Here is a 23358-nt window from a genome sequence, read left to right as displayed (position 1 = left end):
CACACAAAAACAACAAACGAAAAATCAAACACCTGCAAAATGCAAATTCAGAGGAAATTAGTTTGCCACTTGTGGACTTCCAATCATTTGAAATGGACACCAATGGCAATGGCAGTTATGTTGTCTTCTGTTTTGAGGAGGTTGTTGTCAACAAAGTGCATCATTGGCTGTCGCCTTGTAAAACTGTACTGCCCCCTAGGGCCTGGCATAAATACTAAATCATCTGCACGCAGAAATACGACATCGTTCGAACAGAGAGGGAACCAAAACAACCATGTAAATGCGAACATGTAATGGGGTCGTGCTCTGTTGTTTTTGTCGGAGCACCCAAAACATGATCATTCACTGTCAACCATCCATTAGTTGAAATGAATTTGACATTGATCACTGTCAAAAGCAGTGAACAGTGTTGTTTTTGGCAGCCCTTATAATTTTCGTTTTAGTCTTTAGTATTTTGGACAATAATACCTATTAGTCTTAGTCATATTTTAGTCATCTCAAAATGTAATGGTCTTCGTCTCAACACTCAAAACTCAACACTATTTTCGCCTAGTTTTAGTCGACGTTTAGTCAAAATGTTTTTGTCTGTAAAAAATGTTATTCCAAAAATAAATAAACAATGGTTTCTAACTATTTTGAATGAACATTGACATATTGTAGCATCTATAAGGACAATGAATTCAATTAGTTATACCCATGTGGACGCCAGAAGCTGTATGGAAATAAAAGTCCCAGAGTTTAAAAGGATGCTTGCCATTAGCATTAGCCGAATGCTAACTCAAACACAAATGCTATGCTAATGCTAAAAGTTACATTTAATGTGTTATGGTCACTTAGCACAGACCTTTAAAGGCTAAAGAAACATTGCATATTCTCTCTGGCCAAAATAAACAAATCTTACCGTGTGTGCAAGCCTGGCGACCGGAAAGCAGCAACACGTAACATGAGTGACACAACCAGACACTGCTATGATGCAGGCTAACAACATATAAAATGTCACACATTGTAAACATCTGACGGAAACTTTTGTGTTCGTCTCGTTGTCGTCTCATCAGACGAAAACTGGCATTAGTTTCGTTATGTTTTAGTCTCGCAAAACACGTTTTAAGTTCGTTATCATCTCATCGTCGTTCTAGCCTTCACTGACGAAAACAACACTAGCAGCGAATGAGTTAAGAACAGATTTATATTTGCAATGCCGACTTAGCTGCAGAAAGAAGTGTCGAACAAAGCAAATAAAAGAAAAATATAGACACAAATTGCACAATGTAATACACAGTAAAAAAGTACATAGAATTTGAACAATGGAAGCAGATTGTCACCCTCATGTAGATGAGTAGTTATTATGTTTGTTTGCATTGCGGTTCTGTCTGCACCTCAAGTCATACCATCAAATATTATAATGCACACGTGTGTGCAATTTAGTTTTTCCATTTTTTTTCTTTCTGTCATATACATCTCACTGTGATTCCTTGGTGCGCCGGGAGTCCGTGTTGTTGTAGAAGAGTGTGTGTGACTGCACACCACCATGCATGAACTGACTAGACTTGGCCGATGACATTTGTTAGTTTTGGCTGCATTCCGCCTTCCCCCTCAGCTCCATGTCCCTCATTTGTCCTGTTTCTCAGCTAAAATGACGAATGATGCAGATGCTACAATAAGAAATGTTACAGGACATTTTGGATTACATTTGAAAGATATGTTATTTTTGGAAAATGTTTCATTTATTTTTCTAACCAACACATGCCAACGTGGGAAATCCAATCAATCTATAATGTTCTTTTAAAGTTGAACATATGTGACTCAGCAGCTTTGGGGTCCCACAGTGGTTTCACCGCTAATCTTACCTTTAGTGTATATCTTTATCATAAGTGTCAAACTTGGGCCTGACTCTGCCCACTACGTCTTTTATGTGGCCCGCGAAAGTAAATCATGTGCATCGACTTCATGTTTCTTGCTAAAATAAAATTTCTGTAGTCAACATGCGACACCGAAGACTCAAGAAATCACCTTTTTTTTTTTTTTTTTTTTTTGGGGGGGGGGGGCTATTTTTATTATTTTATTTTATATAAAGAAATAAAAATGTAAACCAAGTAAAATAAAATCCTACTAATAGATTCAAAAAAACTATTTTGGACATGTTATAGGTGGTAAACATGTCCACATCACAGTTCTAAGATCAAGGGTTCGATCCTGGGCTCCGGCCCTCCTGTGTGGAGTTTGCATGTTGTCACCATGTCTGCGTGGGTTTTCTCCTCCCACATCCCAAAAAGATGCATGGTAGGCTGATTGATCAATCCAAATTGGCCCTAGGTGTGAGTGTCTTTATGAGTGGTCCTTCGTCTCCTTGTGCCCTGAAATTACAAAGTAACCGATTAAAGGTGTACCCTGCCTACTTCCCATAGTTAGCCAGGATAGACTCCAGCACCCTGCGACCCTCGAGACGATAATCAGCTCAGAAGATGAATAAATGAATATGTAGACACTGTAGTCTAAAGAATAAATAAATTAAAGTTTGAGCCTTTCAACTGTTAAACGAGTCACATGTGCGTGTGATAGAGCTTGACTGGCCCTTACAGACCCCTCAAATCATCAAATTTATTGCATTTTAAGTTCCTGTAGGATGCTTGAAGGCCAAGTGCAATATTTTGTGTGTTTGCGGTCGAGCTAGTCCAACTAGACACAAGTCAGCTGTAACGTCCTCGTGAATTTAATTATAATAGTTGCCCATTTTAGGTTTACTTAGCTATTATATTCCAATGGTTTTGGCGCAAACTCAGTTGAAAAACCTTTGTCAGTCTGATTTATTTTTCCCTTTACTACTGGTCTCTCAGGGAGGAAAGATCCCTATCCGGTGGACAGCACCAGAGGCAATTGCTTACAGGAAGTTTACATCATCGAGTGATGCTTGGAGTTATGGCATCGTGCTCTGGGAAGTAATGTCGTATGGAGAACGGCCTTACTGGGAGATGTCCAATCAAGATGTGAGTATATAAATGGGTTTTGCTGACACAAAGACATTCAACTGCCAACAAACAAACGTAATGTCAAGCTTTAATCAATACTTTCATTTTCCTTTCTCTATGAAGGTAATAAAGGCTGTAGATGAGGGTTACCGCCTTCCCCCACCCATGGACTGCCCTGCTACACTTTACCAGCTGATGCTAGACTGCTGGCAGAAAGAAAGGAACAACCGGCCCAAGTTTGAACAGATAGTCAGCATCCTTGATAAACTCATTCGCAACCCTGGTAGTCTTAAAATTACTGCCAACACAACGTCGAGGTAAGGATATACACAAGCGTTTTAATTTATGTTTGTTTTATTTGGTTTTCTCCTGCTCCACACAAAGAAGTTTTCTTTTTTTTTTTCCTGTCCACTTTTTCGTCGTGCCGCACAGCCACTGGTTTTGACTTTTCCAGAGTCAAAACGTTCCAAAAACGCTTTTGACATTTTAATGATCATGGTTGTACCAAAAACATGGAGTTTTTATACCGCCCCAAAAAAGTAAAAAAAATGTAAAATCCTCAAAATACTTTCTCATGCAGCATTTCACACATCAATACATTAAAAAAATAAAGGCGCACAAAAGTTGTCAGCCAGTTTTGAGCCCAAATGAGGACTATGCCAAAATTAGAAAAAAAAAAAAGCGCCCCGATATATATTTTTTCAATGACTCAATTCATTTCTAATGCCGCCATTCAACGCTCCACAAAAATGTTTCCATTCACTTGGACCGGCAAAAAAAATCTCCTTTGGCATTTATTATTTTTTACCTAAAAAAACTTCCACGAATTGTCCCATCTGGAAGTGACGCATAATAAACAGGAAGTATCCCAGGAATGCCCTAAAATGTACAGGAAGTGACTCATACAAAAAGTTAATATATACTAGTGTATATTCACATGGACCTACAAAAAATCTCTGTTGGCGGTCATTATTTTTAACATAAAAAAAAAAAAAAAAAAAAAAAAAAAAAAAAAAAAAAAAAAAAAAAAAAGCATGAATTGCCCCAAAATGATCAGGAAGTGACCCCCAATAAATACTAAATATATTAGTTGGGGATAAATACCCCCAACTAAAAAGGAAGTGTCCCGTAAATGCCACAAAATCAAGTTTAGCGACCAGCAGAGGAACGCATCCCCATGCAAATTCTCTAGAAATGCCATTTACTAGTTTAAGTTTAAACGTGAACTCTAATGGTGTAGAGTAAATGCTTTTTTGTTTGTTAGCAATTTCTCAGCCCTAGGGGACTAATGACCTACTAAGCTTCTTATAAAAAATTCAACATTTTTTCCAGATAAGGACAAGGAAGGGTGAAAAGTGTGTTTAGACATCAAACTAAACTGGGTTCCTGATTGCTCTTTACAGCCTGCTTTCTTTGCTATATTTACTCCTATTATGCATTTCTATTAATAACCAGCAAAAATGTTGGTTGCAGTTTTTCTGCATTGTTCCTTTCATGGCCCCACCATTCTGTCCTGGAGGTCCATGATGGAAGAGGGCAGTCCTTGTACAATTGTCAGTTTAGGCAGGAAGGAGGACAGGCATTGGGGTCTGCAGCAGCCGCATGTGGTATTATGGAGACGTCAAAGCTCATAACATTGACTAATGATTTCTTAAGAAAGTGAAAATAGGTCCCTTGGAGTTTGCATGTAATTTTCCTGATTGGCTTTTAACACTGGGTGAGCACCGGCTGGCCGACAGAGTCTAGCGTGCTGATTTATGGGAAGTGTGTGTGCGTGTGTGTGGCGGCAGTTGCGCAGTGGGAGCAGCTGCACTCAACTCTGCACACCTCGTTTGTCACAGAGCTGTCCTGGCTGGCTAATGGAGCACCCCCTCCTACCCATACCCAGAATGGAGTCTGGGACCAAAGTATAGCATCTGGAGGGTTCAGGGGTGGGACCCAGTCAGAGTTTACTGTCTCTGCACGGAGAGGTTCTAGGGTCGGTGGGTCAAGGTTGGCTGTCAGAGACTAATTATGGGCCAACGACAGTCCAAACAGGGCTTGAGGGCACTGTCTATCATGCTAGCTGTACAGTCGCACCAGAGATTCCAGAATGGCCACGTTGAATAATGGATTCTTGTGCTCTACAAATTATGTTAATTAGTGTACCAAACTACTTTGTCAATCAGTGGGAGCTTTCAAGACGCTGTAGTATTTGGAATTTTACATAAGAAATGCCAAAATCGTGAATGAAACAGCTAATGAAATGTGTTTTAACTCTTGTCTCAATGTCATTGACAATGTTAGACGTTCAATCATGTGGTTCTTTCCAACCTTCTGCTATGAATTAAAAAGGAGTGAGTGAATGAATGAATGTACATACAGTACGTTTATTCGCTGCCAGGCCTCCTACTTTAAATGGATTGGACGTGTATTGTCAGTAATGGCAGTCAAAGAGTTAAGCGTTTTTTTAATGTTTCATACATTATACAGTTATAAAACTAAAACTAAATAAATTTAATCATAATGGCAATTAAATATGTATGTAAGGTGTTTTGGGGGAAAAAAAATCCATGTATAGACAGAAGAGGGCAGCGTTGATCTTTAAAAATAATAATAATGATAATAATTTTAAAACAGTGAGGAATCGTGTGTGCGCGGATAAAAATACAGACTCATTAAAGTTCAATATTCAAAATAGAGACATGCAACAGAAGCAGTTTACATGGTGACGCTCCAAAAATACGCCACATTTCATGTTTTCATTTACCGGTACATGGTTCCGTCTTGGTTCCTTCTCCATTTGAACAATGTCACAATTTTGCTTAAAAAAAATGAAGTATTCATGCCAGGCCCAAGGAGGAAGTGCAGTATTATAAGGTGACAGCCAAAGATGCACTTCCTTGCCAACAACCTCCTTAGCCCGGAAGACAACATACCCGCCCACTCGAAGCAAGCAAAAAAAAAAGTGCTTCAAAAGGCCTAAAAATGTCAAGATAAAATGTATTTTTAAAAAAATATGAAAACAGTAAATTAAAGCCGACCTTCCACCATATTTGCTGTTTTGAATGTTAGTAGCAGTGACTTTGCATACCCAAAGTGACGTGTGCGAGTGATGACGTCATCGGCACAAGAGCGTTCCATTCATATGGTTACGGAGCAAGTGGAATAACCCAGGTTTGACACTTTCAGACTTAACCAGTGTTGGCGACTTGACGCTCTCTTTGCGGGGAGGGTGGCTGGCGGAATTTTATAACCCGGACATTACGTCATTTTTGGTCGGCATCTGCAGCAAAATAAACCACTCATTTACAAAGATGGACGATAGACTGTCTCTTACTTGACTGTACGATCCAGTAGCAATTAAATTCCGTATGTTTCCAGTTGATAATTGCGATGTTTGTTTACCACTTTTCGTCTTACTGCGAAGAAAGGAGAAATGACGATCGACCTGCCATGATATTTACATCACCAGCCTTCGTGCTGTGACCCAGGAATTAAACGCCTGCTTTCACACATGCCCGGGTGATGATCGACCCGCCATGATATTTACATCACCAGCCTTCGTGCTGTGACCCTGGAATTAAACGCCTGCTTTCACACATGCCCCATCCCGGGTAAGTCGACATTAATTTAGGACACGATCCGGTAAATTTCCGTGTCATCTCCGTGTCAGTCGACCCGGGATATTGGGGGCTAAGGGCTACCCATCTAAATCCCGGGAATTAACCAGAGTTCATATATGTGTGAAAGGGGCTCTGGTGTTGCAGCGTCACCATGTAAACGGCCCCAAAGAAAGAAAGAAAGAAACCACTGCACTAAATAAAAATAAACTGATGAGACAATGCGGTAGCTGGATTGAGCTAATTAGTAGAACGGGCTAACGAGTAAAGATGGAGAGAAAATACCTAGTGAGTTGACAATATTGTGATAATATGTTTTAAAAAAAAAAAAGTCAGTAGATCACTGTTTTTCAACCGGTGTGCCGCGGCACACTAGTGTGCCATGAGAGATAGTCAGGTGAGCCGTGAGAAGTTATCCAATATCGCAGTTTTTTGTTTTTTTTTTTACATCGGGCAGAGTTTGTAACAGTCACCTCCTTAAATGGCGTTCCTCCCGACATCCACCACGTGGTGGCGCTGCTTTATTTACATTGACTATGTTCTTCTGTTGCTGCTTACTTTAATGTTGGGAGTTCTGCGAATGCGTGTGTGCGAACCGCTGAGCTCCTGAGTGACGAGTGGTCAAGGTGGATTTATTATTATATTTTTGTGAATAAATGTGCATAAGTCGAAGCTTTTCCCCTTTTTGTTACTTTTATGCACGCATCCTACTTACCACGCGTTACAAGTTGCAGTAGGAAAGGAGTAGGTAGAAGGTTGCGATCGTGTGCAAATGAGCAATGTATTGCTCGTGTCGCGTTCAAGAACTGCTCAGATTTTTAGCCATCAGCTACCTTGCTGTCTGCGAAAATGTGGAACCCAGCACGTCTACTGTACATCATTTGATTAGAGTCGTCAAGTGTCAATATATACACAGTAGTGTCCTTTCCATTTCATCCATATTTGAGACGGTCAATCCTCCCCCTGTGTTTTATTGCAACACATTGTTGATGACAGCAAGGTAGCTGATGGCTAAAAATCCGACCAGTTCTTGAACGTGACGCGAGCAGTTGCATTTGCTCTTGTTTCAAACCAAGTCGATTGACTATTTTGTTCGCCTCCATGAAAACACAGAGAAAAAAAGGCAACTTTTTTGAGAAACACTACAAAGGTAAATGAGAAAGCCCACAAAGCCAGTTACCTTGTTGCTAAACTTGTTGCTGAATCCAAAAAGAGGCAATACTACCTGCCTGCAAAGCCATTGTCAGTGAGATGCTTGCGACTAAAGACATTTCTAAAGTCCCGGTCTGACAATTCTGTGCTTTTCAAGCCTAACTGCTATAAAAAATAAAAACAGAGAGAGACTAAGAGCTGTTGATGAAGATTACTGCAATGATATTGGCTTTGTGTTCATCCATACAGGCTCAAGTTTCACACTGAGTAAGTATAAATTTATACTTACTCAATATTTATATTGAGAAATTATTTCAAAATTAAATATACTGTACAGGAAGTAATTTTGGAACATTTTTGGTTTGTGGTGTGCAGCGAAATTATTTCCAATGTAACAACGTGCTGTGACACAGAAAAGGTTGAAAAACACTGCTATAGATCATTTACTAAATAATGAAACTGTGAAATGACTCTGTTAAGAGCAATGAAAAACAAATACATTGCATATACATTGCAATGGGGCTCAATTAAAAGTCACATTATTAAAGACATCAATGCTTCTTAAGTAAAAACATCGTCGACATCCATTTCAATTATAGCACATAATATTAATCAAATATTTAGCGTAGCAAACTTGCATGCATGAGTGACATAAAATCAAAATGTCACACCTGAAGTATTTCGTGTTAATAGCTTCCCCTGGACCACCTGAGTAGTACTGATTAACGCTACAACACATCCATCATATCCAACAGAGGCAGATCAGAAATTCAATTTAAAGGGCCAACGCCAGCGCTATGTATCAACCTCTCCTCTCTGAGGGACTTCGTGAGAATTGTCCCAGTCGCACAGCCAGAGATGAATTGCTCTCCTGCTGTCCTGCTCTCATGTGTCTGCACAAGTTCTTCTCCTTGCCTCATCTCCTCCCTTAAGATCTGAAAACAAGAGTAACACAGCTCCGGTTATATGGAGGTCAAAAGAATGACAAATAGTGCGGAAGGGAGGAAAATAAAAATGTGAAGGGCACATCATGTTTATTGTCTAACAATTGTTGTTTTACTTGTCTTGTATTTTCTTTACTCTGACGGTGTTAAGGTCTGCAAGGGGCTTTAAAATTCCCTTTGCCATCTTGCTCAACTCTCCCTGCTTCTTTACTCATGATCCTGCCTTGGGTTTGTGTGAAAATGCAACAACGGAGCAAACAAAGAGAATGATAAGGCAGGGAAAACAAGGTCGTTCGCAGTTTATATCTCAGAGGAAAGTCAAGGAGAAAGCAGATGAAAAAGGGGGAAAGAGATCTTAGGAGAACAGCTGAAACAAGTGCAAATACACAGAGATGATCAATAAACCTTTAGAACAAACATGTCCAAACAAAGAAGTAGTTTTAATTTTTTGACGTTTTTGAATTTTTTTCTATAAAACACTTGGTTAAAAGTGACCTGATCTACCTCTGTGTAGCTCTAGTATGACTCTAGATCATGTTTTTCACAAATCAGTCTTCCAAGTTGTTCCTTTGGGCCCTTCGCTGTTTGACATCCCTCTGATCTGGCAGGCAAAGATTCTGTCAATGTGCCACCCACTCACAACCTTAAACACGTTTTCCTTTCTCTGTCTGAGATGTCATTTCCTCTGTCCTTTCAGTTTATCATCCTGTTTGGCTTTTTACTTTTTCATTTCATTTTTTTATTTTTGACAAATCAATACTGCTGGCTAGAATCTTAATCATTCCTTGTGGATATGTGTAGATGATGTTTAGTTGACATATTTCAAAAGTTAAACAGCCAATGCTTTACATAATGATTACCCACATATAACTATAAATCAAGGCTTTTCAAAAAGTTCAAGCACGATAGCTTCTCAAAAATATTAGGAATTGTGCATAAAACTGTGCGTTAGAAGTTTCATAACACTTGCCAAAACTCTCGAGACGGCATACTCTTTTAGTATCACTGTTCTTTTCCTTTTAGTGTCTGAAAAAAGGGAAGTATTTGTTTGGAACTGTTAGGTAAGAGGCAAGCTTCGAATATAAATTTTTGTGCAGAATACGCATGAGTAAAGAAAAAAAGTCCCCACACGTTATCAGTTTGTTACTTGATCTCGAAATGGGTATCTTGTATCACAAAATATGTATAACATAGCACACGGGGCATTTCTCAGTTAATATTGTATTCGTCTTAAAACATATGTTTGGCAAGTTTATGATGCTGGCATTTATCATCGTTAAAAACTTGACGCCAATCCAAGTATAGATTTTTACGTTGGCAAAGGTCTATGTGCTCTACTTAGTGTCATTCTATTTATGATCATTATTGATTGTAAGAGCACCGTTTGTGTGTGCTTGGAGATCTGCCAATTTTATTGGGAATGGTCGGTGAACGTGGAAAGCTTAGTTCAAGTTCCAGCATTGGCGCTTTGCTGTACTTAGACCCTGTTTTCCCCATAAAGTCCGTTCTTCTCTTTGAACTTTGTTAAGATGCAATGGATAAACTTGGAACAAAAAAATGACATCTGTTGGACTTATTTGTGTATATAAAGATCCTTAAGTACATTTTCCTATCTCCCACTCTCTTTCACAGGCCGGCCAACTTGTTGTTGGATAGAAGTAGTTCAGAGGTTCCTTCAATGGGGGACTGGATGGATGGAATGAGGACCTTGCCCTGCAATGAGGCCTTTTCTGGGGTCAGCTACAGCTCCTGCGATACCCTGGCCAAGTCTTCCACAGAGTAAGACACAAACACACAAGGCTACTCTGCCTATTCACGTCAACAGCCTTTACAGGGCCCAAATTGTGAGGCAAGCGTTACTGGGAATTTATAAAGTCTTTTCATAAAGAACACACAATCCTTCTCTCTTGTTCATCAGAAGCTAAAAAAGCTATGGAGCCATTACTAAAGGTCTCATTTTAACGCATCATGACAGGCATTTCGCCATGCTCTCGATAGCTCCAGTACGACTATGAAGGTAGAAGGTGAGGGCGTGAAAAGAAGCGATAAATGAAGAAACAGAAATCGAGATTGAGGGAGATACAGTCTTGGGGAATTGTGAGCTCCACTGGGGAGATTGGAATAAAAGAGAAACTATTCATGGATGGAATGAGAGGGTAAATTTGACAAGTGAAAAGAGCAGCAAGGGAGGCCTTTACTAGAGAAAACGCAGGCATGCTTGTCAGATTGGTATGCAAAAATGCCGCATTCTCTAAAATCTGGATTGTGGAAAAATGCTAATTAAACCCCAAGTAATTATTGTCTGAAAGTTATTTGGAGACGAAACTAGATCAGACATTTTGGGATTTTCTTACTGAATTTTTATTCCTTTATGGTCAAGTACTTTCTCAATAACAAACAAATTCCATTTTAAAAAGCCAAAGTAACAATTTTGACTAGAAAAACAAATAATATCTGCATATTTATCATGCCTTTTCTATTAGTACGTATGTTTAATCAATGAATAGTTATCTCTAGTCAACAACCCATAAAAAAAGCTTACTCTGCAGACTCGCGGATGACAGAACACACCACACAAGACTAATCTTGTACGAAAGAAATCCCATTGCCTTACACTTTTTCCCCCTGTGGCTAGATACTAAATTGGATCATTTCAGTATTAATCCTCTGAAAGATGAGGCTATTGCAACCAAGGCCAACAGCACCGCGGCTACAGGACAAGCAGCCTTGACTGGGACTATGCATTGCTCTATATAGATTATTCTATTGATTCGTACAAACTTAATCTAGTCCTTGATAGTCAGCACAAGTGTTGGCAGTGCTCTGACCTCCGACAAACAGTAATCATACTTGGCTGCGGCGTGCTGACTCATCTGCTGGTGTAAATGTATGTCCAGTTTGGAGGGGTTGGTTGTTTGATTTAGTGGATTCTGGGGAATTAAATGCACATACAATTCATGACAAATCTTAACGAGGTAGCATTCACTTAATTTGAATACAAATCTACACCGAAATGAGTATTTTATAGTTTAAAAAGGTACATTTTGGTGCATTCATCAATATTTTACTGCTCTTAACTTAAGTAGAATATAAACTGTAACAGGGCTGGGTGATATGACCAAAAATTCATCCAATATTTTTTTTTTTTTTTTTTTTTTTAAACTTGGTATTTGATTTTGTTTTCAACAAGTAGTTTTTTTTTTATTCTGCAATGCAAATATACACTAGCCAGCAACACTTCTCAGGCGATATTTCAATATTTGAAATAACAGACCAAAAATTACAAAAATACAATGTCATAATACTTAACAAAAACAATGAAATAAAATAAATGTGAAAAAATATAACAAATAAAATCATTTACTAATGCAAATATCAATTGTTTTACTGCCAAGAGATGATAACGTGAATAGTGTTGTCCATCTAAAGCCCCTTTCACACACGCCGAAAAACCGGGAAAAATCGCAGGATTTAAACGGGTAGCCCTCATGTGTGATACCACTTTCCAGGGTCGACTGACACGGAGATTACGCAGACAGTTCACGCGTCGCGTCTTAGTATAATGTCCGGGACTTTCCCGGGAAGCGGTGTGCATGAAAGCAGGTGTTAAATACAGGGGTCACAGCACGATGGCTGATGACGTAAATATCATGGCGGGCCGATCGTCACTTCCTCTGTCTTCCCAGTAAGATGAAAAGCAGTAAACAAATATCGCAATTATCAACATCGCAAGCCGGAAATATCTAAATTAACCTGAAAACATAACAAAATAAAATTTCTACGGGATCGTAGAGCCGAGGAAGAGAGTCCATCGTCATCTTTGAAAATGTGTGGTTTATTTTGCTGCCAATGTTGGGGTCTGCTACTGCGGAAACAAGGTTGTACTTCAAAGCAGAAAACAATAGAGGGATGCGTTCAAGGGGTTTATTAAATACAAACAAAAATACACGTGATCGCGGGACAGGGGAATAACACAATGGGTCCTCGTCAGTAGATTGACAGGGATTAATAATACTGAACTAAGCCGTAGGCAGAGCGCTGATAAGACAAAAGAAAGTGGCTTTCGGGCTGGCTCTCCAGCGGTTAGAAGCCACCGTATTAAATACCAGCACAATGTAGGGGATTTCAAAACAAGGGCAGCAGTGGTGTCGAATGGTGCCCAGCAAGTTAATATCATGACACCCTTTTCTTGGCTCGCCTGGGCTTAAATACATTCTTGGTGAGCTTGAATTGGCTGCAGTTAAGACGTCGGGAATGCAAAACACGATTTGACCAACATTGTGACAGCCCGTGTTGTTAATCTTCATTTAAAAAAAGTAATTCATTACAGTTACTAATTACTTCTCCCAAAAAGTAACTGCATTAGTAACTCAGTTACCTGAATGTAAGAGTAATTAGTTACTTGGCAAAGTAACTGGTGATAAGTTTCAATTTTTTTTTTTCTCAATTAAAAAAAAAAAAAAACAGGTCACACTATGTGAAATTTAAAGGGTTTTTGGGACAATTGGCCTTAGCCCAATTCTTTACCCTAAACTTAATTAGAGGTAACACAGGGGTATTGCGGATATTGCGATGACTAGATAGTAACCTTTGCTATGTGTGGAAGTCATTTAATGTTGTGAATTAACCGTTTAAGTTGTTGAAATTGCTCCCGTTATTGCATTAGTTCCCTTCTGTCTATTTTCACCAAGTGTACATTTTAAAACATTTAAAGATAAATTTAAGTTTTACATTTAAGTTAAGTTTTGCCGATTTAGGAGCATTTTAGATAAAAAGTTACTTAGGTTCGCTAGGAAGGTTCTCTACAACAGAGCCTTCCTGAGAAGTCTACTGCTTTAAGATGGCGGCTGTTTACTAACGCATCTAGTTTTTTATTATACATATTGCTAATGCCGCCGTGTCTGTCATTTGCATCTAGTTCTGTATATATGTGATATCTACTGAAGCATTATGTGGGCGTAGTTTGTAGGCTATTGGCTACAGTCAGGTATTATTGGAGCCACCAAGCATAGTAGCATTGCGTTTGCAATGGCGTCACACTCCCTTGCATCCTTCCTACTTCTGCTCTGCTCTCTCGTCTCCGCGAGTCCGTCTTTTTCAGACTTTTCTCGCGTTAGTCAACCAACATCGTAACGCATAGTAACGCACGCCTTTCCCGCCTCAGTAACGGTAATGGCATTGCCAAGATGAGGAAAGTGATTAATCAGATTACTCACTACTGAAGAAAATAACGCCGTTAGTAACGCCGTTATATTCTAACGCCGTTATTAACAACACTGGTGACAGCTGATGCTTACCAAAAATGACGTAATGTCCAGGTTATAAAATCGCGCCAACAGCCCTCCCCGCACAGTAAGCACCAGTGGGCAACAAAGGACAAGTCTGTGGAAGTGTCCAACCCATGTCATTCTCGTGACATCTCTACATGCGTGAAAGCAATGACACGAGTAAATCCCGCGTCACTTTACACAGGAGTTTTCCTGGATATTTGTGTGAAAAGGGCTTTAGATTGGCATTTTGCTAACGGAATTTTAAAAATGACTTTTGAAAGATCGCTCAAAATCTGCCATACTATAGTCAATTTGCATTCCCACTATGTTTGATTGATTAAATAAGTCACGTCTGATCACTGTAATTGAGCTACATTTTTTTTCCCAATCAACGATTATAATCTTGAAATAACCCAACTCTATAGTCTACTGAAAAGTGAAAATTGTTGACAGCCTGAGAATCTTTTTCTATGATCACATGCATTTAGATAGATCTTTTTGGACAATGGAGAGGGGAAAAATACCTGTAAACATGTGGACATGACCTTATCTCCAAGTTTCTTCCCACACATGCTTTGTGCTCTTTTGCAAATCTGGAAAAGCCTTTAAACCCTCCAAGGACATAGAAAATGATCATAGCTCTAATTTATCCGCTGCTTTAGTTCATGTCTTCGGATAAGAGATGGACTTCTTACCCCTTTATACAAAAAATAATAATAATAATAATATGTCCATCTCATGTAGAATTTAGCTTCTCATCCAGAATGTGTTATCAGGTTAATAGACAGCACCCGTAGAGCACACACTGTGCTGTTGTCACATTTAATTATTCCAAATAAAAATACCCTACAGAGTTATTTTACTGGGGTCATGGGAAAGTCTGCACAAACACAGCAGAAAGTTAAATTTGACAGCATTTTTTTTAGATACCTATCTCTGGGTGTAGTATACAGTAATCCTACCCCTTAGGTCTATACATTTGTAGATCGTCGTATTGTTTTGGCAATGCGTCCTGTTTTTGAGATCATTCCTCTTGGCTATACTGACGAGAAAATAACAAACAGGCCTGGTTAATTAAAATGAGGTGCGGGGGAGGTAACACGTGGCACATGAGATCATTCAAGAAGTTTCTGATGTAAAGAAAAAATGACAACACATACATGAACTCATAAGGCAACAGATGAGCTTTAGTGGTAGAGTTTTCCATTTAAGATGTTTTATGTCAATGTAAGAATTGTTTGTGGTTTCAGATTTTTAGTTAAATTATTTGGGTGTCACATTATAGCTTATGTTTGTCGAAATGCCCTTCAAACAAAACAATAAAAAGATATCAGCCGGGACGGGACTCGTGTTGGGATTCCATTTGTTAACATTGCTGGGCATGGCTGTTTCTCAGTAGAGTGATTCTGACAGAGGTCCACGTCACACCAGCAACTTGCCCAGAATGGGAGCCGTCCATGGGGATCACCACTCTCTAACATGCAGTTCCTCTCCTTTCGATTCCTCGGACTCTGGATGGTGGGTGGTGCAGCACAGCAAGGCCCTCCTCTGGAGCAGAACGTTATGATTGGTCTTCATATCTGAGTTTTAAGGGAATAGTAATAACTTGATGGCTAAGTTTCCATCCCACAATACAAAATGAAATAGCCTTCCAATAAAAAAAAACATGCACGTACATTTTATAACAATGTTTGAACAACAAGCTTACAACATGAGACATTTTCCATTACTGAGTGTGATTGATGCAAAAATTTGCTATCTACATTTGCTAGCTTTTAGCGAAATGTAAATGTAAAGTAGCATTGTACTATAAATACAATTATGAGATGTAATTATGAAACTACGCACATAACTGTTTCATTCACTGCTATTGAGAGTAATAAACATCACATGAAACTAGGATGGCTGGACTGACTGATAACGTTTCAGTGCTATTGGCAGAGATTTTGAGGGGGTGGTCTGGCAGTGATCGAATGATTGCTGCCAACTCCTCCCAGTCAAAACGGATTGGACATCTATCGCCATCAATGGCAGTGAATGTTAAATTATGAAATAACTTTCTTCCCATTAAAACAGTAGGAAGGTGGTTGATGTGTTTTCTTAAAGGGATTCGAGGACAGAAAGACTTGTAGTTTTTAAAAGATAAATGTTAGTACAACTTATTATAATTCGATATTGAAACCCCTCTTGATGTTTTTAAACAATTTGTAAAAAAAAAAAATTTAACTAGTAGAGTGCCATTGTTGACGTCACAGGGCCGTTCCACCTGTCACTCTTAAAAAAAAAAAAAAAAAAAAAAAAGTGTCTCTCTTTAATTATCTAAGGTAGTGATTTAAATACACAACAAGGTGTCAGTGGCGAGTTTTACGTTAATTAGGGATCAAGCCAATGAGTGTGTTTTTTTCCCTTGACTGATGCTGTGGTTGCTTTAATCCACAGTGGTAGAGAGAAAGGAGAGTGGACACAGGCATACAGATTCATAGCTTGGACCACGCCGTTTATAGGCATAAGCTTCGGCAACTCTTTCACAACACACATAAGTATCATATTGTGAAAATATTACAAAACTAATACTCATAGCTCTCAAAAAATGTCACCAAGAAGAAAAGTGCTTCAATCTGTATTACCTAAGCCATATTCTCACACAGTTAACACAACAATGCAATGAGATCTGGCATTCACAATCAAAATAGAAGCGCAAAATAAACATAAAACTTACTCAGACTTTGGTCAAACTATATTTAAACATTTTAGTAACTCCTTTAGCTCAACAAACACACTGGATGGCAATATTTAGTCACAATACACAAACTATGATGCTGGGAGCCATTTTCAGGAGTTTTGTGGAGATAACACTCAAATGAACGCGAATCACAATAGACCTAGTCTAAAAAAAAACAAAAAAAAAAACGGAGCTACGGCGTCAGTCGAGGGACAAAACGCTTGATGGCTTATTAATGTAAAACTCACCATTGACACCTTGTGGTGTATTTAAATCATTACCTTATATAGTTCGAGTGACTGTGAGGTACGGCAGCGTGGCCCTATGACATCACAGCCCTGCGACGTCAACAACAATGGCGAGCTACTAGTTTATTTATTGATTCAAAATTTTACAAAATTTACTAAAATGAAAACATTAGGAGGGGTTTTAATATCAAAATATAATTACTCGTACTAACGTTTATCTTTTAAGAACTACATGTCTTTTTATCCGTGGTTCCCTTTAATTTCAGTGCTAAAAGTAGTAATTTGATTAAGCGAATGCATGGTGAATGTAAAAACAGCTCATTTTTAAAGCAACTCTCGTTCGTTTATCAACGTCAACGCCAGATAATGAGTTAATATGTGTTCAATTGGAAAAAAAAATGTTAACCTGCTGTAAATAACACTCATTTATTCTGGGTTTGTATATGCATGTTTGCTGGATATGGCAATTTTAAAAAGTGAGCACGATTGCCCATAAATGTACATATTTTAAAATGTACATAAATGCAAATATATTTCTAAAGTGTGGATGGAAACCAAGCTATCATCTCCTTTTTGCAAACTAATGCTGCTTGTTCCTGCAAGTCTTTTATTTGTATTGTTTGTTTGTCTGTTTTTACTGCAAACCAGATACATTCCATTACATGTAACCTGTCCCTTTGTGTTAAAGCACGGATTGAAGCAATGTCTATCTTACAGTGTGCTGCTTTGCCCACCCAATGCCCTGCTTAATGACCGATTTACACATAACAAACTAAAAAAAAACGCATAAAACCAAAATCTTGTAATTTCACCACTTGGATTGCAATTTATCTGCTTGTACTAATATTGTATTTAAATGTACTCACCAGATTAGTGAGATCTTAAATGAGTTTCTAATTACACAGCCCACTTTGTATTTGAGTTGCAGATTCAAACTTAAAGTCGGAGTGAAATAGTGGCTCTAATCGAATAATATTTCTTCCTAAATTAATACTCATTAATTGCATGATTAATTATATATCATGTACCAGTTGTGCTCCTTTCCCCATGTCCCTACCTGCCCGTTTGATCGAATCCAATTCAATTCAGTGTCGGAAACCAGACCATTGCATGTGATTGTTTCTTCCACTGACAGGTCATAACTGCAACTGTCAGTGTATTGCCCCAGGCCTATATTGTTGATTATTAGTGATGGAGAGTAGAGGCATATCCTCATTCAGAGCAGTGGCAGCTCACAGGCCTTCTGGGAAATGCAGTCCGGTGTGAATGGCAGCTGCATGGGAAAGTGAAGGGAGCCGTGCTGGGAGCATGTCATTAAATGTCACAAGGATGTCACATCCTTCATCACTAATGCACACTTTCTATCTCTTTTTCTCCCAATCTGTCCCTCTGTCATGTCCCTCTCCGTCACTGTGTCTGGTAAATGACCTCCCCCTCCGTCCTTCTTCCCTATATCTTTCCCTGCTCTTGCATTTTCTCCTCACTAGGGATTTGAAAAAGGTTGGCGTGACAATTGCAGGACCACAAAAGAAGATCGTGAGCAGCCTCAAAGCCCTTGAATCTCACACCAAGAACGGACCAGTACCTGTTTAAAAGATGTGGCCAACAGAGGGAGATCACCGCTTGGGAGCTAATTGCTTGCTAATACACAGTGTGTATACATAGTGATGATGGCAGATGACTGATAGGAAATTAAACATATATGGAACGGGAAGAGTCCAGAATAGCAAGTCCATTAACTGATCGACTCTTGAACCCTCCATTGATCCACGCTCAAGTTGAGATGCCTTACAGACACATTGGGATATAAAGACGCACACGAGAACTAACACAGGCGAACATAACTAGCCAGGGATAGAGACAAGTTGGCTGGACTGGGATGCAGTTGGAACAAAGGCCAAAGCTTTCCGCCCCAGTGTAAGTGGACGACGGCGTTTCTCTCCATTATACTGCCAGCCTTGGGTGCTTAGTGGCTACTCCCACTACACCTGGTCAGTGACCTGTGCGGAAATGATGGTTGCATAGCCAAAATGCCCTGTGTGACACTTCATGGGAAACAGCAGCAGCAGCTGATCCGGTGTGGACCCAACATGGACTAATGAAGTCTTGATATTCTTTTACAACTACCTACACGTCAACTCAATCAGTTCTAATCTTTAGGATTCTGTAGACTTGTCACGAAAAGCAATAACTGTGGAAATCAGATATGAGATTGCATTGTTCTGAAGCCATGACCATGCTACACTCACAGTGGAGCGAACAGTAAGCTTTGAAGGTACAGGGGCAATAACATACTTCACAATCTTTATATGACAAATGTAAGTTAAATGTGATAAAAGCAGATATTGTACCTTTATAGTGGTGTTCCGGCAATCCAGCAAGCAATCTTTGTGTGAAATCTCAGGATGCACACATTATTTGATCTATATTTTCCTCTAACAAGCAGAAACAGATGGAGTGAACAGTGCGAATCGGTGCGGGGAATTGAGGGCACACGGTAAGAGAGATGAGAGTGAGATTCTGTAAAGTTGGAAATGAGACGTATAAGATGAAGTTGTGGTTTTCCACACATCTCCTTCGGATAGTCATATTGTGCAACAGATTAGTTTTCTTACTCGTGGTGTACTTGTACTCGAGTTTATTTTTTTGTGAAAGAAAAGTTTTCATCAGCAATCACACTCACTTTCTTTACTCAATAAAGCTGGGCATACACTGCAAACAATGAAAATGAATTCCTTTTCTGAACCTTATCTCGACTCAATTAATAATATATATATTTTTAAAATAATAATAAACGGAATAAAACATCACAAAGGCCAAATGATGAGAAAAACAGCTACATCATTGTTAGATTTGTTTTTAGCATTAGCATTCCGATGACTGGAAATAAACCTCTTCTTTTTTATTCTTTTAAACAGTCAGCAACACTTCAAATGCACACTACTGACATCTATAGGATTAAAATGGAACAGCAATGACCCAAAATTACTAAACTCTACAGAGTATGCCCAGGTTAAGTTGAGAAACACAGAAACTGACGGTGAAATATGAATGATAGTATGATTAACAGAAACAAGGGAAATATACAACTATTATATTTTCTTGAATGAACTGTTGATGTTTAACAGCCAAGGAAATACACATTTTCTATTTTCGTGAAGAAACCGTTAATGGCAAAATGTTGAGTGCCTCGTGGTTAGGTTGGGTCATTTTTGGAATCACCATGCAAACACTCTTGTTTTTGTTGAACTGAATAGGATTTAGCACCGTTTCCATATACAAAGTTTGAAGTTTTCTTTTGAACTGCAAAAATGATATCCAAATACACATGTCCAGAAAGGGATTCTCTGAATGCACCTTTAGATTTGGATGGTCTACAGAATAGAGGTATATCTGCATGGATTCTGGTCAATCACACATATGACCAGTAATATAAACTGGTACCACTCTATACTTTCAGATTAGAAACATTCAATTTACAAAGGTGCACTCTTAATGCACTTATTACACAAATGTGTGAGCACTTTCCTTTATGTGGGAATTTATCGGCTTAGCTAGAGATGAAATTTACCCAATGGACAGATGACGTGAGTGCTTTTGGGAAAACCCATTTCTGTTCATGGTATGGGAAAATCCAGTGTTCTACCTGTGGATGCTGCTGTTGCTGCTATGTGATCTGATTAGCATGTACATAATGTAAACCATCATAACGATATAGCAACTAGCCCAACAGATCCTGCAATATGTACATGCCATCCTTCTTTGTACAAATTTTTGTATGTATAAAAAGATTACAAATTGTGCAACAATTTTAATTAAAAAAAAGGACAAAAAGCATCTGTATTATACTTTATCTTGTTTTGAATTATATTTGTCAGCCTGTTTTTGTTTTCTACAATAAAACGCAGTTGTGATTACATAATTATTTATTTGTTAACATTACACAGCACATGTTCTTTTGTTGTTGTTGCTTCGTTTGTTAGTTTGTTTTAAAGCGTACGGTAAATTATGTGTCATTGTTACATGTTTTTTGCTTTTTTTTGACATATTTTATCAACCTGGGACATCCGAAAGAGCAATACTGTTATGCACCCCATATCCAGAACTTCGTTTCTGTCTCAAGACTGATCCTTGTGTTTGTGTGAGAGTTTACGTGTTCAAACGTAGAAGGCCTTGTCAACTAATGTAAAAGGATTTGTAGTGGAAACATTTATATTTTTATAATAAATATTCTCAAAATATTTTCCAAAAAAGTAATGATGGCGGACGTGGTTCTTTGGTTTATTTTGAACATTTTTTCCTCCTTGATATGGATTTTCTTGATCAGGGAATGTCGTTGATCTTTGTCAACTGCGGGCCTGTGAAATCCTTTGAGGCTCATTTTTGATTAAGGGCTATGTAAATAAACTGGACATGACTTGACACAAAGAGAATGAACCCATATAAATTACATGGAGAATGTAAGTGTTGAAAGAATGTATATTGCACATTCAGGGTTGGCAGCCAACAATTGTTCCTACCGGTGCCAAAGACAAGAATTTTACTATTCACAATAAGCATGTGAATGATTAATATGCAGTGTTAACATTTCAAACAGTGGAAAATACAGTACTCCTTGGTGCCAGCATTGAACATCTTTCTGTGTGCAAATTCTAGATATAGATGATTGGTCAGACTGTGATCCAACAAGTGACTTAATATGTAAAATTGATACAACTAAGGATTTTGTTTGAGCACAAGGTATTTCTCTGCATTTTTATGAGTTTGTTGTGGATTGAGTATGCAAAACAAGCTGTATACAGTGGCATGAAAAAGTATCTGAAGCTTTTGGAATTTCTAACATGTCTGCATAAAATCACCATCAAATGTGATCCTATCTTCGTCAAAATCACACTGATGAAAAAACTAAAATGACTGACTTAAAATTTATTTATAAGTGTCATTTATAAGTGTTCATATTTTAATCAGTATAGGATGTAGTATGCAAAAAATGTCAGAAGCGGGAAAAATAAGTGAACCATCACATTTAATATTATGTGCCCTCCACCCCCCATGTTGGTGAGCTGTTCCATTTTTCCTCCACACATGACGTTGTGTTTTACTCCCAAACAATTCAACTTTGGTTTCATCAGTCCACAACATATTTTGCCAAAACTTCTGTGGAGTGTCCAAGTGCCTTATTGCGAACATTACACAAGCAACAATGTTTTTTTTTAGACAGCAGTGGCTTCCTCCATGGAGTTGTCCCATGAACACCGTTCTTGGCCATAGTTTTACATATAGTTGATGGGTGCGCAGATATACTGGACTGTGCCAGTGATTTCTGTAAGTTTTTAGCAGATACTCGAGGGTTCTTTTTAACCTCTCTGAGTATTCTGCGCTGAACTATTGGCGTTATCTTTGGTGGATGGCCACTCCTTGGAGAGAAGTGTGCCATCTCCCATTTGTAGACAACTTCTCTGATTGTCGATTGATGAACATCAGACTTTTGTATCCTCTCTCAGCTTTATACAAATCAACAATCCTTGATTGCAGGTCGTCAGACAACTCTTTTGAGCCAGCCTAGATGCACATCAGACAATTCTTCTCATCAAGACATTTCTTACCAGGTGTGTATTTTATAATGGGCAGGGCAGCTTTAAACCACTCATCAGTGATTGGGCACATGCCTGACTTAATTTTTTTGGTAAAAATTGGTTTCTTTAAGTCACCTTAGGCAGAGTGTTCACGTACCTATTTTACCCCCCTTCTGTCATTGTTTGCATGCTATCCTCATTAAAATATTCAATCCTATAAATGTTTGGGGTTGTTTTAGTTAAAGCAGACACTGTTTTTACATCTGTGTGATTTTGTCAAAGATCAGATGACATTTGATAGTGATTTTCTGCAGATATGTGAGAAATTTCAAAAGGTTCAGATACTTTCATGCCACTGTATGTGGCTATATGTTGATTGTGGAAATTGTATTACAATGTTGCAAATTGAATTTTTATTTGATAATGACATCAAATATTAAGTGGTTTACAGAATTTGCCACAAGTATGTAATATTAAGTAAATTAAGTTATAAAATGTAATCATTTAATCAACGTTTACTATCAAAGAATGCTTTACAAGTTATTACACGCCAACAAAAAAAATGAGTTATGGTGTAGATAATCAAAGGTATTGGATTTGAGAAATATTGTAGTATAGTGCAAACACTACACTACTAAACACCAAACATTACTAATGATTATACATACACAATATGCTTTGATACACTGTTAGAGCAAAAGTTTCAGTCAATTTTATTTACCAAACAGTTATCTGTAGTAGGCATTTTTGACATTTATGTTGCAGTCTTTGTGGGAACAGTTAGGCTCAAGCCATTCTCTGCATGAACGAAGTAAGGCATATAAAAGCATGGTTAGCTTTAAAGCCCGAACCACAACCTCATTCACCTTTGTGATGTG

General features: G+C 38.4%; 1 protein-coding gene across 5 annotated transcripts in view; it reads left to right on the top strand.

The window, feature by feature from the left end:
- Positions 1-22562, top strand: part of LOC130927196 (ephrin type-A receptor 3-like) — a 167775-nt gene extending 145213 nt beyond the window's left edge. For 2 of the 5 annotated variants that reach the window (XM_057852842.1, XM_057852843.1), the window contains exons 14-17: positions 2835-2984; positions 3090-3283; positions 10297-10443; positions 18392-22562. In XM_057852842.1, coding sequence (XP_057708825.1) covers positions 2835-2984; positions 3090-3283; positions 10297-10443; positions 18392-18497 — 597 coding nt within the window. In that variant the 3' untranslated portion in view covers positions 18498-22562. Of the gene's footprint in view, positions 1-2834; positions 2985-3089; positions 3284-10296; positions 10444-15330; positions 15453-18391 lie in introns of all 5 variants that reach the window. The other 3 variants (XM_057852841.1, XM_057852845.1, XM_057852844.1) reach the window with 2 other exon arrangements.
- Positions 22563-23358: the final 796 nt, after the last annotated feature.

This window comes from Corythoichthys intestinalis, chromosome 12 (genome assembly GCF_030265065.1).
Source record: "Corythoichthys intestinalis isolate RoL2023-P3 chromosome 12, ASM3026506v1, whole genome shotgun sequence".
In the NCBI taxonomy this organism is placed as follows: Eukaryota; Metazoa; Chordata; class Actinopteri; order Syngnathiformes; family Syngnathidae; genus Corythoichthys; species Corythoichthys intestinalis.
Note: the sequence above shows the minus strand (reverse complement) of the source record. Positions and strands in the feature narration are given on the sequence as shown.